General features: G+C 42.3%; 1 protein-coding gene across 1 annotated transcript; it reads left to right on the top strand.

The window, feature by feature from the left end:
- Positions 1–568: 568 nt before the first annotated feature.
- LOC134291225 (uncharacterized) lies at positions 569–4,654 on the top strand. The gene has a single exon (XM_062858726.1). The coding sequence runs from the start codon at positions 569–571 to the stop codon at positions 4,652–4,654; it is 4,086 nt and encodes a 1,361-aa protein (XP_062714710.1).
- Positions 4,655–19,102: the final 14,448 nt, after the last annotated feature.

Genomic DNA, 19,102 nt, shown 5'->3' with positions numbered 1-19,102 from the left:
GTCAAGATGCAGTGGGCTCTACATTTGGACCAGGTTCCCGAAGCGACACTACAAACCTTCAGTAGTTTTATGACCTCGGTCGTAGAATCAGTGAGCAAAGTTGTCGTATACACTGGCCGATCCGAAAAATCGAAACCAAGGGAGAAAGGATATGTGCATTCGCATGTAGAAACCTAGGATAGGATACGACAACTAGTCAGCCCAAAAGAGACCAATTTGGGGACCACTAATCTTAGCAACGCGGAAAAACAAGACAGCAAGCTGTGAAATTAGACAGAGAAGTTGCAGGTGTCACATCCTATCCTAGGTAGAAACCACCGTTGCTGAACAACCGAGACAGTTCGATAATGAATCTCCGAAACCCTGCCTGGTTTGTAGGAAAGATAGTCATCGTGTTAAGGATTGCGATGTGTTCAAGAACAGCAGTACCGATAGCCGATGGAAAACTGTATCATCATTGAAGCTCTGCCGCTGTTGTCTAGGACAGCATGGACGGAGACCTTGCAGAAGTTCAGCTCGCTGTGAGGTTGATGGGTGCCAGTTTCGGCACCACCCACTATTGCATACGATGACCAATACGAACACCAACAACTCTTCGACTTTGATAACAACGGAAAACCACACGTACCATCACTGTGGACAATCGGTCCTGTTCCGTATCATTCCGGTGACCATATACGGACAGTCAAAATCGATTGATACCTTCGCTTTTTTGGACGAGGGTTCCTCAGCAACGCTAGTAGAGCAAAGTCTGGCGAGGCAATTAGACCTAGAAGGCCCAGTGATCCCTCTTTGTTTGAAATGGACCGTCGATATGTTCCGCTCCGAAGAAAGTTCGAAAATAGTCAAGTTCGAAATATCTGAACTAGGAAACAAGAAGCGCTACCGCTTGAAAAATGCGAGAACCGTCGAGCGTCTGAATCTGCCTACCCAAACCATCTGTTTTGATGAACTTCAAGAACGATATCGGCATCTGGCTGGGTTGCCGATCCACAGCTACGACAAAGCGGTTCCTCAACTACTGATCGGACTGCGCAACTTGTCTCTAGCCGTACCACAGAAAATTAAAGAAGGTAGCGGTGGGCCGATAGCAGTAAAGACACGAGTTGGATGGTGCGTATACGGAAGTTTGGCAGAGCATCACGAGACAAACCACTTCAGCTTCCATATTTGCGAATGTCAAGCTGGCGAGAGACTGGACAATCTGGTTCGAGATTATTTCAACGCGGAAGACGTGGGACTTGGATCAACCGAGCCGTTGGAGTCGGATGAAGTTCAGAGAGCCAGACGTATTCTCGAGCAAACCACGTACAGAGATGGGAACCGATTCGTCACAGGTCTGTTGTGGAAACATAATAACATTGAGCTTCCTGACAGTTTCCCAATGGCTCTACAACGTTTGAAGTGTTTAGAGAGGCGCATGACTCGTGATCCTGTTCTGAAGAAAAACTTGCACATGCAACTGCAGGATTATCAAAACAAAGGTTACGTCCACCAGGCGACGGAAACAGAGCTGAGCGAGTCAGACCCCAGGCGTACATGGTATCTTCCACTGGGTGCGGTCGTTAATCCTAAAAAGCCCACTAAGGTACGTTTAATTTGGGATGCAGCTGCGAAGGTGGATGGAGTGTCGCTGAACACCTTTCTTCTCCCGGGACCGGATCTACTTGTGGCATTACCATCTGTTCTGTTTCGGTATCGTCAGTATCCGGTGGCAGTCTCTGGCGATATTAAAGAGATGTTCCACCAAATTGGTGTCATCGCAGCTGACCGTCATGCTCAGCGCTTCCTCTGGCGTGACACCGAGGCTGAACCTCCAAAAGTATTTCTGATGGATGTCTTGACTTTCGGATCTGCAAGCTCACCTTCGTCCGCACAATTCGTTAAAAATAGGAACGCCAAGGAATACGAATCGCAGTTCCCTAGGGCGGCGGAAGGTATCACAAAATGCCACTATGTCGATGATTACCTCGACAGTTTCGAAAGCGAAGAAGAAGCGATGCTGGTGGCAAATCAAGTTCGACAGGTGCACTCCAAGGGTGGATTTGAGATCCGCAATTGGTCAAGCAACAGTGCGACAGTCCTGGATCACCTAGGAGAAAAATCGAAAGTTGCGATGAAGGATTTGACTGCAGTGGGTGGCGACCAATCAGAAAGAGTTCTCGGCATGCTCTGGTTAACAGAAAAGGATATGCTTCGCTTCTCTACAACGTTCCGGTCGGAAGTAGATGTACTCATCCGTTCGGGAACCAGACCAACGAAAAGACAGATACTCAAGACAGTGATGAGCCTGTTTGATCCATTGGGACTTCTTGCGTCATTCTTGGTACACGGAAAAATCATAATGCAGGAGGTATGGCGAAGCGGGACAAAATGGGACGAGTGTGTGGATGATCGAATCGAACAGCACTGGCGGAAATGGATCGAACTTTTCGAACGAATAGGTGAGATTCAGATACCCCGCTGTTACTTTCAAGCAGCTAGTGCCGAACGCTATACGACCTTGCAGGCACATTTGTTCGTTGACGCCAGCGAGGCAGCGTATTCTGCCGTCGTGTACTTCAGGATTGTAGATGCAGAAGGCAACCCGCAGTGCGCACTCATGACTGCAAAAACTAAGGTCGCTCCATTAAAATATGTATCGATTCCGCGCTTGGAATTGATGGCTGCCGTACTAGGATCACGGTTGCTGTCTTTTGTCGGAGAGAACCACTCGGTCCCGATACAGCAGCGTTTCTGCTGGACTGACTCCAATACTGTATTGGCCTGGCTTCGTTCTGAACATCGCAGATACAAACAATTCGTGGCGTGTCGTGTAGGCGAAATTCTGTCCGAGACAAAAGTAAACGAATGGAGGTGGGTTCCAAGCAAATTGAATATCGCCGACGAAGCCACAAAATGGGGCAGAGGACCATGTTTCGACGAAGAAAGCCGATGGGTTCAAGGTCCGGAGTTTCTGAGCCTGCCGGAGGAACAATGGCCGCAAACTACAGCACAAGACATCTCAACAGACGAGGAATTGCGTCCAAGTCATTTGTACCATGAAGCAGTTTCCCCTCTGATCAATTTTGAACGATTTTCTAATTGGAGTAGGTTACTGCGTGCTATGGCTTTTGTTTTCCATGTCTTCGCGGTTTATAAGGCTCGGAAGACAAACACCGAGGTAGGACAGCAACCAACACATGAAGATATCAAGGCAGCTGAAATCCAAATCTTGAAAATTGTGCAGTGGTCCACCTACTCGGATGAAATGGTCATCGTCACAAGCAATCAGCATCTACCGCTCGAGCAGCAACGTTCATTGGATAAAACAAGCTCACTGTACAGACTCTCACCAATTGTGGACGAAAACGGAGTCTTGCGCATCGACAGCCGCACCGGTGCAGCACGCGTGAACGCATTTGACCTCAAGTACCCTATAATACTTCCTCGGAAGCATCATGTGACTTACTTGCTCATCGAGTACTATCACAGGAAATATCTACAATGCAACGCTGAGACAATAGTTAATGAACTCAGACAAAAGTACTACATTCCTCGGATTCGTGTCATCGTGCGGACTGTAACCAGGCTTTGTCAGTGGTGTAAAATCTATAAGGTACAACCGATCGTACCCAAAATGGGCCCATTGCCAGAAGCTCGTTTGTCTCCAGGGGTGCGGCCATTCAGTTATATCGGGATTGACTATTTTGGACCACTTCTCGTCAAAGTAGGTCGATCTCATGCGAAAAGGTGGATCTGCCTAATCACGTGCCTCACTATTCGTGCGGTGCACGTTGAGGTCGCTTATGACCTTTCTACACAATCATGCATAGCCTGCATCCGTAGGTTTGTGTGTCGACGAGGGGCGCCGTTGGAAATATACTCCGACAACGGACGAAATTTTGTCGGAGCTGATGGAGTTCTGCGCGATCAAGTAAAGCGAATTGAGGAAGAGACTGCTGCTACTTTCACCAATGCGCAGACTAAGTGGTACTTCATACCTCCATCGGCACCTCACATGGGGGGCTCGTGGGAGCGCCTCGTGCGTTCTATCAAGGCAGCAATGATCAATATCCCTCAGGAACGTAAGCTTGACGATGAAGCTCTATGGACGTACGCAGTGGAAGCAGAATCTATAGTAAATTCTCGGCCTTTAACCTACCTGCCACTAGATGCTCCAGAGCAAGAGGCGCTCACGCCAAATCATTTTTTATTGGGGAGCTCGAGTGGCGTGAAGCAACCACCAACGAATCTAGGATCTCCACAGCTAATTCGTAATACGTGGGACATTCTACAGGCAAATTTAGACCATTTTTGGAAGCGCTGGGTAAGGGAATATCTCCCAACACTCACGAAGCGAACTAAATGGTTCGAAGATACAAGATCCGTTAAATCCGGTGACTTGGTGGTCATCATCGAGGACAAAAAACGAAATGGGTGGATTCGAGGACGAATTCTAGAAGCGGTGAAGGGAAGAGATGGCAGAATTCGTCAAGTTTCAGTGCAAACATCGAATGGAGTGCTGAGAAGGCCGGTTTCCAAACTGGCAGTGCTGGACGTCGCAGGAAGCAGTAAAGCCGAGCCTGGTACACGTCCTTACGGGGAGGGGGATGTTAGCGACGCAGCCCAACTTTTGGCAACCTTGCCAACGGATCATAGTGATGCGGTGTAGATCGAAGCTAGATGACAGAGCAATTGATAGACAATGACAAATATGTAGCTGACTGATCACAAAACTATATCGCGACCGCATGTGTAGTGTTGATATTAAAATCAGAAATCGAACTACAATTGGACAAATTACAGCATAATTAGCTAGATTAGTTGTTGGCTTACTAGCTTGGTGGACCAGTTCCGCGTTTGGGATCAGCAGAAGTGTGGTGCATCTAGGAATCTGTGAAATACGGTATATTGATCCTCCTAGGTTAGATAATGAATTTGCTTTCATAGAATGATTCCCTAAAGATGAAATTATGTCCCCATAGCTATCCCAGGAATATCCCGCTAGTATCCATCTCTTGTATCGACTAGTGAATTAAGCAGGTGTATTAAGTATGGACTTTTTATATTGTGAAACGCCTATTGATTCCAATTGACTATCGTGCATTTATTTTAGGTGTTACACTCAGAAGAAATTCTAATTTGTTCGGGAACTATTGCCGACCTAAGACTGCACCGAATTTGTAATTATCCTTATTAATTAAGTAAATTGAATTCGCCACTAAAATAAAATTTATTGCAGCTTAAAGCATCACGCTAAACGAATCGGTGTTTTGTTTATTCCCGAACAGGGGTTTTGATTGGGATTCGGAATGATATTGAATTTAACTACTTGGATTTAACATTGCAAGTTCAATCACAGATTGAATTTATTTCTGTTTCGATTAAAAAAGGAAAATATAATTTTTCTATTGTTTGTTTATATTTCCCTCCAAGTGTTAGTTTTTCTTTGGATCAAATTAGAGATATATTGCAACAAATTCCTACTCCATTTTATATATTGGGTGATTTCAATGCCCATAACTTTGCTTGGGGTAGTGACAAAATTGATGGAAGAGGTTCATTAATTATGGATTTGATTGATGAATTCAACTTAAATATTCTCAATACATATTCTCAATCATTCGTGCATTGATTTATCACTTTGCTCGAATAATTTGACTTTGCAATCTTCTTGGTCAACTATCGATGATCCAAATGGTAGTGATCATTTACCTATTTTGATTCGAATGCACATTCCCATTCGAAATAAACTTATTAACGAAACATGTGTTTATGATTTGTGCAAAAATGTAAACTGGACAAAGTTTTCTGATTTAATATCTATTTATGTTGTTAACAGTGTGGATTCGGATTCACCAATAGACAGTTATAATAGTTTTTCAAAATTATTAATTGATAGTTTGCGTAAATCTCAAACTAAAAAAAATGTTTCGAGTACTCTTAGAAGACAGCATCCTTCTTTTTGGTGGGATAATGAGTGTTCCAATGCATTGAAAAATAAATCCAACGCTTTTAAACATTTTCGTAGATCAGGCTCCAGAGATAGTTACTTGCTGTATCGTAAAGCTGAAGCTCAGTTTACCAGGCTTACTAAATTCAAAAAGAGAAATTATTGGAAAAATTTTGTAGAAAATCTGGACAGTGATACTTCATTGTCCACTTTGTGATCTGTAGCACGAAATTTAAGAAATTATAATTCTAGTGTTCCTACTGTTCTAGAATATTCAGAAGATTGAAAATTTTGCTTCAAAAATATGTCCCGACTTTGTTGCTCCTTCCAAAAATTATAAAACAAAATCATTTAATTATTTCCCTGAGCTTTGTAATCCATTCTCTTTGGCTGAGTTTAATTTGGCTTTATCTATTACCAAAAATACAGCTCCAGGTATTGATAACATTAAATTTATTGTTTTAAAAATGTTGCCTGATGAAGGAAAACTTCATTTACTTTCGATTTATAACAGCTTCTTACTTCAAAATATTATTCCTCACGAATGGCGCTTCATCAAAGTAATAAGTATTCTTAAACCTGGTAGAGATCCTTCATCAGCTGACAGTAGAAGACATATCAGTTTGTTATCGTGTTTACGCAAACTCATGGAGCGAATGATCTTAAATCGCCTTGAATTTTGGGCTGAAGAAAACAACATTTTTTCTCCTTCTCAATTTGGATTTAGACGGGGTCGTGGTACGCGTGACTGTGTTTCCCTTTTAGCTACGCAAGTTCAACTTGCATTTAACCAAAAACAAGATGTAGTTTCTACTTTTCTGGATGTCTCTGGAGCTTATGATTCTGTTCTAATCGATTTGTTGTTCAGTAAAATGAATAATTTGAAAATTCCAAACATAATTTCAATTTTTTTGTATAATTTATTCTCATTCAAAATTATGCATTTTTTCCATAATAATTCTCCCAAAATAATACGTTATAGTTACTTTGGCCTTCCACAGGGATCATGTTTGAGTCCATTTTTATACAATCTATTCATGGCATCCATTATTCCTAATGGTTGTTATTTGCTTCAATTCGCCGATGATAATGTTCTTTCCATACGTGGAAAAAGTAGAGATGTTATTGACCATTTTATGCAATGTGCCTTGGATAATTTGGACATGTGGGCTCATGAAAATGGATTTACATTTTCAGTTCAAAAAACAAAATTTATTTTATTTTCTAGAAAACATTCTCCCATAAGCATTAATTTATTTCTCAATGGACTTGAAATAGAACAAATTGATGAGTATAAATATCTTGGTATTTGGTTTGATTCTAAATTGAATTGGAACACTCATATTATATACATACAAAAAGTGTGTTCAAGGAGAATTAATTTTCTTCGTACAATTACTGGTACATGGTGGGGTGCAAATCCTTCTGATTTGATAACACTATATAAAACCACTATTCGTTCAGTAATGGAATATGGTTGCTTTACTTTTGGAAGTACTGCGCAAACTCATTTTTCCAAACTTGAAAAAATACAATACCGTTGTTTGAGAATTTGTTTAAAACTAATGAATTCCACTCATACTCAATCTGTTGAAGTTCTTCTTGGTATTATCCCACTGAAAATTCGTTTTCAGGAGCTAAATTGCAAATTTTTGATAAATTGTTTTGCAAATAATCATCAAATCATAAGCACTTTGGAGTCGTTATACCAAATTAATCCTACTAATAGAACATTGGATTCCTTTATTCATTGTTCAAATCAAGATCTTTTACATGTGCATTCGAATGGGTTTTATGATTTTAAATTAAACATACATACATATGAACCATTAATTGACTTGTCCTTATTTTATGAATTGCGACAAATACCAAAGCTTGAACATTCGAAATTTGCAAATTTATCATTTAAACGTAAATTTGATGGATTCAACCCTACACAAATGTATTTTACAGATGGCTCTCTAATTGATGGCACCGCAGGTTTTGGAATATATAACTTATTTTCAGCTCATTTTTATAAATTACAATCTCCGTGTTCTGTTTTCATAGCAGAACTCATTGCTTTGTATTTTACTTGTAACATGATCAAAGATTGTCCGCCCAATTTTTATATAATATGCTCTGACAGTTTCAGTTGTCTGAGTGCTTTGAATACTATCAAATTCAATTTCAAATCACATCATATCTTGTTGATGTTGAAAAAAATATTGTTTGATTTGCATTATGAAGGATATGTTATTAAATTTGTTTGGGTTCCTGCTCATTGTAATATTTATGGCAATGAGCAGGCGGATTTATTGGCAAAATTTGGGGTTATGCGTGGACAAATTTATCATCGTGATATATTTCCTTCTGAATATTTTCCCGATCTGAGAAATTATTCTCTAAATGCTTGGCAAATCAATTGGAATTCTAGTGATAAAGGGCGATGGTGTCATTCAATATGTCCCAAGGTGAATCATTTTCCTTGGTTTAAAAATGTATCTGGGAGTAGAAATTTCATTTGTGCTTTTTCGAGATTGATATCCAATCATTATATTTGTAATAGTTATTTGTATCATATCAACATTGTAGATTTAAACTTATGCGAATGTGGCTTATCGTATGAAGACATTGATCACATTATAATTAATTATTCTCGGTTTATTTTACCGAGGAAGATATTATTTGATAGCCTAATTGCAGCAGGTTTTTCAATTCCTGTATCTATACGGGATGTTTTGGGCTTAAAAAATGAACATATATTGAAACTTTTGTTCAAATTTCTAAATGAGATTGCCTATTTTGTTTGATACTGTTCCCCTTTTTTTTTTTGGTATTCTTTATTTTCAGCCTTGAAGATTCGTTTCTGATGACCCCCTGACCCCTCCCCCTCCCCCATTAGGATTTCTGGATTTCCGGAGACTCGTTTTACGATTTGGCATGCTGTCCTCTTTCAAGATAGCGGCTCCGTTATGGTTCATTGCCGCGTGAGCCTTTAGTTTTAAGTTATTTTTGTAATGTTATTTGAAAAGAAAAAGAGGTTTTGTGCCTCTTTGAGAAAGATTTCGTTTTTGAAATGCCGAAATCACTCAAAGGGGTTTTTCCCTCTTTCTAAATTTCAAGTTAAAATAAACAATAACAATAACAATCCGGGGTGAGGTTGATCAACCAATGACATCATTCTAAGATAGGAAAATTATTGAACTAACTAAATTTAATGATGCTGAATCTGAAAAGGTTTTAGTTTTTTTACAACTAGTGTATTTTTATGTTAATAATAAAATAAAATTCAGTAACTTAAAGAATGACCCACATTAAGCGCCTAATGGTAGGCAATTTATTAAAATTAATTCGTTTGCAAAAATATGCTATCTTCTAATAAAACTTATATGTTAACATCAATTTTAAACTCAAAGCTATGGCCATAAGCCTGCCATGAATGAATAAAAGTGTTTTGTGAGTCATCTGAATTACAAGGCTTTGATGGGAGGCGATTTTTTTAAAGACACTTTTACCGAGTTGAGTACACATCCATAAGGGCCAAGGAGAATCGCCTGAGCAACCAATGTAGTGTGTTGAATTTCCTTTCTCCGAAGCTTTTAGCCAGACCTTCGTCAAGCTCCTTCACTAAATAACTTCTGGATACTTGAGGGAAAAGGCTTGATGGGGTTGTTTGATAATTATTTGTGCAAGTATTGAGCTCGTCGAAAGCGATACGGTAGTTTTCGATAAAATCTGAACTGGCATGTCATGGAAAACGCTGAGAATTTTACTGGTCAATTCAATGACTTCCCAGTCTTTGTTATCATAAGTGTTATCGTTTCGAATCTAAAATTTCCAACGTTGAAACGAGGGGTTCTTCGATCAATTTCAAACGGTTCAGCACAGCATGTGACGCTCCACCTAGTTGGGCAAATCTGCTATAGTTAAGTAGTGTGAGGCTTCATGCCAAGCTTAATCAACATTTCTTCCAACTTCGATGAAGCATGACTGCTTCTCTTATAAAAACCCGGATTAATCCACCTAGTGGTGATAGTGCCTTTCTCGTCGAATATGTACTCATGATCTTTCCGTCGACGTAAGCATCCTGAATCTTGTGAATAATTTATTTATAAAAGCAAGAATCCAAGTCATCATCGAGTTACTGATAGCACATATTTCCGGTGTTATGTTCAATGTATAGGCAGAGCTGAAAAATATCAGATCTCTTAGTTGACTGCGTGACCACCTTTACTATTACTGGAATACCATCAATACCAAGACGATAGTAACAAGCTTAAATATAATTTATTTCACAACCAAAAATCACTTTACAGTCTTTGATAAACTTTCTCCTGCACACTTCAGGCTATATTTTATTATCATTGGTTACTAGATTCAAAAAAAAAATGACCAAAAAATGGAAGCAAGTGAAATTTTTCGTACTAAATCCAATTCAAATTAGAACCATATCACAGAGCGCGAGGAGATATCAGTCGGATCCAAATTTTGCGCAGCAATTTTAGACGCAAAAGAGGATTTAAAAACTTTGCTCGAGGTTAATGCGATTAAATTTCAATTTTCTAATGGAACCCCCATTCTACTGTATATTTACACCCCAGGAATATGAGAAAATGTGATTTGATGAGCCTGCATCAGTTTTGTCAAGATTTTGTTCTCTTACACATATTTATCGCTTGCATTGATTATTTTCACTAATTTTACCACTTCCTGTGAGATATCCGGAATCGGTTCCAAGACTGTACCTATTGTCTTAAATATGGTCTGAGACTAGTCTCTTGCTAACTGTTCAACAGGTTTTCTGAAAAGCCGAAAATTGATGTGCATGCCTTGTTAACCGTTCATCAGGTTATCTTAAGAGCCGCGATTTGATGTGTTGCATGCATGGATTTGGTTCACTTTTACATTTGACCAGTTCCGGCGGGACATCTGGAACTGGTTCTAGAGCACTACCGGTAGTCTCTGCTGACTATTTTCCTGCTTACTGTTCACCAGGTTATCGAAAAAGCCGCTATTTGATGTGTCGCATGCATGGGTTTGGTTCACTTTTATATTGGACTACTTCCGGCGGGACATCCGGAGCCGGTTCCGGAACACAACCGGTAGTCTCTGCTGTGATAATAGGCTATTTTCCTGCTTACCGTTCTTCAGGTTATCGAAAAAGCTGCTATTTAATGTGTCGCATGCATGGGTATGGTTCCCATCTACATTTAACCACTTCCGGCGGGACACACGGAACCGGTTCCGGAATTCTACTGGTTTCCCTAAATATAGTCTGATTCCATTTTATTGCTAACCGTTCATCAGGTTATCTATAGAGACGCGATTTGATGTGTCGCATGCATGGGTTTGGTTCAATTTTATATTTGGCCACTTCGGCGGGGCACCCGGAACCGGTTCCGGAACACTATCAGTAGTCTCTGCTGGGTCAAAGGTTATTTTCCTGCTCACTGTTCATCAGGTTATCGAAAAAGCCGCTATTTGATGTGTCGCATGCATGGATTTGGCTCACTTTTATATTTGGCCACCTCCAGCGGGACATCCGGAACCGATTCCGGAATACTACTGGTTCAGATATGGACTGAGAGTATTTTCCTGCTTACCGTTCGTCAGGTTACCAAAAAAGCCGCGGTCTGATATGTCGCATGCATGGTTTTGTAGCATTTTCATATCTGGCCCCTCCCTGGGGTACCGATCCGGAACACCTAAATGGCTATAACTCCGGAACGGCTGAACCGATTTGAACCATTTTCAATAGGAAACAATGGGACCACATTCCGCGTCGAATGAACCGTCGGTCATAGAAATCGGTTGAGGTTTACTTCCAAAAAGTGATGTGAGTTTATTTTGTACACACACATACTCACACACACACATACACACACACACACACATACATACACACACAGACATCACCTCAATTCGTCGAGCTGAGTTGATTGGTATATGTGACTCGACCCTCCGGGCTTTCTATCAAAAAGTCATTTTTGGAGTGAACATATAGCCTTTCCAGTACACTTAGTGTACGAGAAAGGCAAAACTACAAGATTGCTTTAGCCTTGTTTGGTGGAATTTGCAATAGCATTTTGAACCACCAAATTTAGAGTGTGAGCAAAACATCCCAAATGCTGCATTTTTAAAATCGCAGCTGCACACTTCATGTTCGAAGCATTATCTGTAATTAATGCAGCAGTGCGGTTTTCAATGTCGAATTTACGAAGTACTTTACTAATCCAGGTGCCAATGTTTTCACCGGTATGCCCTCATGGCAATTCTGAGCACTCCAGTAAGTCATCGTGTTGTTTCAGATAAAATGAGCAGTCAATGCGGAATATCCCGTAATAGTGATGCTTGTCCAGCCATTACAAGTTAAGCATATTGCCGGAAAATTATCCACCAAAGATTTTTACTCTTCCTAGTATCTCAGGAAGCTAACTTTTTGAAAGCGTTTTCCTGCTCGGTAGTGCGTATGGCGGATTGAGAAGATGAACAAACTTTTTGAACTTTGGGTCTTCAACAAGCGACAATGAATGGATGATACTCTTTGCAAATCATTGTCAAAAGCTGAATGTCAGTTAGTCTGCCTTTTTGTATTGGCAAAGGCTTGATTACTTCAGCAAGCCTTGACATTGACGACTGAGGAAGGAACCCTTCTATTCAACGGTATCTGATTTTGTTTCAGGACCTCGGATTTCAGATAGTTCTCTTGGGTTATGTTGAAGTACTTCTCCTGATTTACCAGCGGGTAGTGTGCGATGGCTCTTCATTATCTGTAGCTTTCATTTCTTCCCTATTCCGCGGGGTGCAGGAATGTTTTTTCAACAAATGCCTTTTAAAGTTTGCGACAACAAGTACCTTAACCATATGCTCTGCTGAAACGGTACCAGATATTGCTGGTAGTGCTTTCATGGGTAAACATTGTAGTCTGTCGGAGAATTGCTAACGGAAAACACCATAGTCTACTTGAGACTTATGTAAATTTTAAACTAACTGCGTTTGATAGCTACAAAAAAAATCGCTCGGTCTTTTCGTTTGTTCATAAGTTCCACTAGCTCTTAGTTCTTTGCTCTGTTTCGGTCAACTGGCACATGAGAGCGAAAGAACTAGTTCATTCAGTTGGTCTCCTGTTTAGATACGCCACCTCTGTAGCTCCTAGACGATATGGAAGATCAGTGCAATATGGAAGATAGCCGTTGAAACTGCATTTCATCCAAACTCATCCCTACACATCCTCTGGACAAGATTGTCCGGAGTTGTGTCCTTCCCGCATGCGCATGTAGCAAGTACGCTGTCGCAGCATTTGCGAAAACGCGCACACACGAACATATCGTGTTAAGTGTAGAATTAGCATAAGTTAAAATACACGTAAATACAAACAAAAAAAAAAAAACATATCGTGTTTCCCCGTTTCGTCAGAACCAGCACAAAAGTGGCTGCGAAGTGAGTGCAATTGCCTACACTTCCTACCTCGCTGCTCCAACTTTCAGTTGTTTACAACCACCACCTCAGTTTGGTAGAGAGCCAATTTCAGTATCCTGGATCTCATCCACTCCACCACAAATATGATCGAGTGGGCAGCAGTCATTTCTACTTCTTCGATTGATTCACCGTAGACCCCTAGCGTAATGTCGTCAGCGAAGCCGACGATTGCCACTCCCACCGGGAACTCTAACCTCAACACCTCGTCGTACATGACATTCCATAGCACTGGACCCAAGATAGAACCTTGCGAGAGTTCTGAGCTTATGTGAAAGTAACTTACAGGTAACCGGGTATCCCCAGACGCAAGTGCGCATCGACAGTAGCCGGCCAACTGGCGCTATTGAACGTGTTCCTTACATCCAGAATCACTACTGCACAGTAGAACTCTCACGCTGGAGGGCTATATTGGCTGTCTTTGTAAGTGACAGAATAGCGTCTACGGTCGACATTTTCTTCCGGAAGCCGAACTGGTTGCTCGCGAGATCGTTCAAACCCTCGATGTGCCTCAAAATTCTGTCAAGGATGATATTTTCGAGCACCTTCCCCGCCGTGTCGATCAAGCATATTGGTCAATATGCCGATCTCTGGGTGGTTTCCCCGTGGCATCCGCGCCTAGCCCATAGACAGGCGCGGTGCGGATACGCAATCGCTGGAGTCCACCGCCGGGTAAAGGCACATACTAGGGTCGAAAGCCTTAGTATGAGCAACTCCTACTTCCACCTCCACGCGGTACCTGGTGGGATACCTTTGCAGCAAGATATGCGAGTGGAAGAGGGGGGGGGTCCCATCACGGAGACCTCGAACGCAAGCAAGTCAGCACCACCTGACTTAACAAAGCGAGCGTGCCAGAACATCATCGGACTGGTCGAAACTAGAACGCGCACCATCAGCTAGTATACACTATGCTGATGAAAGCAAAATACCATCCCCCACAGCCGCACGTCCGCATGCGACTGGGGGGAATGGAAACATCTGCCTAGCGCAGATGAACACACAAGAACACCATTAAGAATACTAACAGATATCTCTATCCTTCCACAGAAAGTGATAAGTGATAAGTGACAAAAATAAGGATATCAAAATGACCCAATACTTCACCCTCCGTGCAAAAGAAGGTGGAGAAATCGACCCATGGGCCATCGATGCAACCATCGAAGCATTTGAGCTAAAAATTCTTAGATACGAACAGAGAAAGAATGATGAATACCTCATCACTACGGAGGATAGCGAGACGGCCGAGAGACTGGCAACACTGATCAGGATCGACGATGGAACCTATGTCGAGGTCAGTAAACACGCCTCCGTAAACGGGAGCAAAGGCGTGATTAAATGCCCGGCCATCCGAAATAAGACCGAGGAAGTAATCCAAAAGCATCTCGAGGCGCAGAAGGTCACCCGGGTACAGGCCCGGGGGGAGAACGGTACGTTCATTCTCACCTTTGACCTCCCTCAGCCGCCGAAGGAAGTGAAGGTCGGGGTGTTAACGGCGAAGGTGGCAACGTTTTACCCCCGACCTATGTTATGCAAAAACTGTTACATATACGGACACACGGCCGGGGCAAACCTCTGGTGGCTCGTGGAATGTCAGGTGACATACACACCAACCCACCTTTATGCTCCCTACTTTAACGGACTTTTTGACGTCCGCCACAGGTAGCTGAATCAAAGCTATGTGTCCCTGCTGGCCCTTTCCGTAGCTTAACGGCTGCGGCGGCCACCTGCACATCGCAATGTTGCCGCAGTGGCGCGACGAGCTCTTCCACTTCGGTGATCTCATCAATGTCCTTGACCTTCTGAGTCGCCTCATGTGTCAGAGCCCTCACCTGCACACCCTCACCAAGGACCTCTTCTGCCAGCCTCTTATAGGCGGCGCCCTTGTGCTCTTTCTGGCGCTTCAGCTCCAGGATCATCTCGCCCGTACGAGTACGTCTAATACTGCGTACGTCGGCTCCAAGACCCTCAAGCTTGGCGTCGCTTCGCATCATCTTCAAGACGTCCGAGTACTCTGACTGTTCCGTCTTGATGACGATCGCGTCGCCTTTCTCGCGCTTGGCACCTGCCCTCCTACGCCTTGGCTTGGCGTCCTGCGCTACTACCTGCGGATTCTCCTTCTTCTTCCTCTTCCGCTCTACCTTCGTCCAAGGGGGGTCCTCGTACGAGAAATAATGTCCACCACGCCAGAGCCCTGCATTAACGCGGTAAGGGACAGCTTACTGTGGGGGATGCCCAGGTACCCCACAGGCTCCGTTAAAGATCGAGCATCGTTTTCACCCCCTCGATCACTCATTTCTCATTCTTAGCCGGCGACTACGCGACTGACTCGCAAGCGGGTTGGAGGGGGTGTGCGTCAGACCCCAGGACTATCGTCCCTGCTGCCCCAAGGTTCGCGCGTGCTTGTCGTGCACTTCTTACCCCGGCGGGCCGCGCGTCAATGGCAGGTACGACCATGCAGCTCTAGCCATAGAACGGTGTGGCCTCGCACCTATGGCTCCAGCGAGCTGCATGGTCTCATGCCATTGTCGAGCCTCCGGCAATGAAAAAACTGCCTTTCCTTGAGGCTATTGACCGCGCTTCGTAAAACAGAACAACACTCCAAACATTACCTAAGTGCGAAGCTGCCTATGCACAGGAAAAAAAAGTTCGCCACGGACAGTCTGCCGTCGTCCGCCGGGCGCTTCTACCCCCGGCGGGCCACGCGTCAATGGCAGGTTTGGGCCATGCAGCTCTAGCCATAAGGCGGCTTGGTCGCTCCCCTATGACTCCGGCGAGCTACATGGTCTCATGCCATTGACGCGCTTCCGGCAAAGAGGAGAAATCTGTCCTTATTCCAATCCGACAATGCGTCGAATTAAATCCCATATCGGGCATGTAGTTTTGGGTTTCACCACTTGACCTCAATCATTTGATGTCCTTGTTAGGGAACGGTTTGTTGCTCTAGTATTAAATCGTTGCCCAAAATAGCCTAAATGTTTGCAATCAGAACAAGATAAAATTTGATGAGTCCGCCTGAGCGCTATAAATGTTGATTTGAGCAAAGGGAAACAAGTTGAAATGAAGGTGGATAACATAACGAACGCACAAAAACAAAACTTGTAACAAATTAAATACAAACAATTTTGTCTCTTTTACGCAAAATAATCTTATAAAGCAACCTTCCCAAAAATATTTTTTTGAAATTTTTTCACGAGTGGTGGCCAAAATAACTAGGTACCAGGATGAATCAATAAAGAAACTCCTGGAGAAGGAGTTTGATGGGGAATCCCTCAAGAAATTACAGGAGAAACCGCTCAAAGAACTTCAGAAAAAATCTCTCAATTCCTGGAATTTCTGGAGAAATACCTGGAGAGTTCCTGCAGGAGTTCCTGAATGAATTCCTTGGGAAATCGCTGAAGGATTTCCTGGATATATCCATGCACTGAAAGAAGGCTTGCGGTAACGACCAGCATAAAAGTATTTTCAAATTTACCATTGCAAAATCCTGTAGGAATACTGGGAAATCTTTCCTGGAAAAAATCCCTGGAAGAGCCCCTGGAGAAATCTCTGTAGAAGTTCCTGGTGCAATCCCCGATGATGTTACTGGAGAAATCCCTCAAAGAGTTCTAGGATAAACCAAATAGGGATTCAAGAAGAAATTCTTAATATATCTGGAGAAATCCATGAAGAAATCCCCGAAGAAACTCCTGATTATTTTCTAACACGAACATTACAGTGTAGTGCTCAAGTCATAAAACTCGATTAAGACGTTGTTTATTAAATGTTGTGCACTTGCAATGTGCTACCTATAGGTTTTAGATGTGGTTCAGTAAAGTCGCTTTACATGATTAGTAACATTTTGTTTATTGTCATATTTTTTCTACATTGTAGAATGGTCAACGAACGAAATTCTCCCATGCTTGCGATATGTTTTGACAATATTATCGAATATCGTAAGCTCTGAGCATACTCCAGGAAGCTGACAACACATAATTAAAACATCAAAACAATTCACTAATGGCCTTTGGCTGCAATCACACACATAATTCACGCACTGCGGCGGTGTAGATATACCATTCTCAGCATCGAGGGTGCAATACACTTATCGCGCACACTATTCATGCGGAGATCTTATGGCGGAGGCAACGGAACATTTGCACCGGGGGTTGATCGCAAGTCATCTGGCGGGCAGACAATAACACCAACAGCACAATTTTATCTCAATCTTTGCATCGCCGTGCATAAATTAATCTTGAAAGCTCACCTGAGCATCAGTCGTTGACACATACGAGCGGGGCTGCTGGATGCCTCCATCGCCACCTCGCCGCCCCTCCTAATGCAACAACGGTTTGTACTGAAGACATATGAAATCGATTCGCCTTATTCATGCATCGTTCATTCAGTTTTGTTCTGCGGTGCACGGGTCGGTAGAAATAATAGCTTTTTCACGATGAGTGGCGGTTGCGCGGTGTGGTTTGTCATATACAAGTGTTTAGTTTAAGTACACACCAAGCAAATCGTTGTTAAACATGCGAATTCTGCTCACTCAGTATGTAATCCGTGTTTGATGAAGCAAACCATGGCGAAGCTCACATTAGTTTAGTAGCAATGTGCACAAATTAGAACACGAATTGCGAACACAGGTAAGAATCAATTATAACGGGGCGCCGAAATTACACAAATTGATATTAGACTTTTTTCCAAAGATTTTTTTTGTAGAAGCAGGCGTTCTTCTCATTCTCTTAGGCGTAGGCTGACCATCCGTCCCGTATTTAACGGGACAACTTAATTTTCAAATACTCACCACTGGAACATTGTTTATGTTTTTACCTTATTGATTCGTTCTTTCCGCCTGAAATTGCATTATTTTTAACTTCGAATTCTGTTTTCGGACATTGATTTATTTTTTGTTGAGTTTCCAGCATGTGCCCCGTATTTAAACGGGACAAATCTGGTCAGCCTACTTAGGCGTAACGTCTTTACTGGAAGAGTCCCTACTTGCCAGCGTGATATTCTACGAGCGTGCAGGCTCGGTAATAATGTATGCCCAAGGAAGTATTTAACAGCATTCTGCCAACAGCAAACTGAAAATGTAGCACCTTTAGACATGGACGCTTCGTCTATATGGGTACTATCACGCATCAACTGCTATAAAAATCAGCGTATTCGACACAGTCGAGGATTCCCTGCACACAGAACCGCCAAACTACCCAACATTGAGTTCTTTCGACGCAATCCAATAATTCGGCCCAATAAGCCAAAATTTGAGTAAATCGATTAAACTCTCGCTAGGTTAATTGCCTTCACCTCCAGCTAAACAATATACTCAAGAGTAAGCAAATTGAACCCAAGACCCCCCTCATTTTACTCAAATTTGAGTAAAGTTACATTCACATAGTCGGCTTTTCGGGCCCGTATGAAGTTGATCATTAATATTAACTTCTTTTCCCGATCAGCCTAGATACAGGGGATAGACAAAATGATCGGGACAGGCAAAATTTTTACTTTTCAAAAAATGTTCAACTAGCTGTAACTTTTCGAAAAGTGCATCGAATATTCTCAAATTTTTACTGTAAGTTCATCAACTAGTTGTGTAGCAGTGGTCCAAATTTGAAAAAGATCGGGCCATTCTCCACGAAGTTATAAGGATTTTTGAAAAAGGTAAAATAATCCGATAGCCAACTTTGAGCTGTTGTACCTCCGAATTCAATGAACTGATTTCAATGAATT

This window comes from Aedes albopictus, chromosome 1, assembly GCF_035046485.1.
Source record: "Aedes albopictus strain Foshan chromosome 1, AalbF5, whole genome shotgun sequence".
Taxonomy (NCBI): domain Eukaryota; kingdom Metazoa; phylum Arthropoda; class Insecta; order Diptera; family Culicidae; genus Aedes; species Aedes albopictus.
Note: the sequence above shows the minus strand (reverse complement) of the source record. Positions and strands in the feature narration are given on the sequence as shown.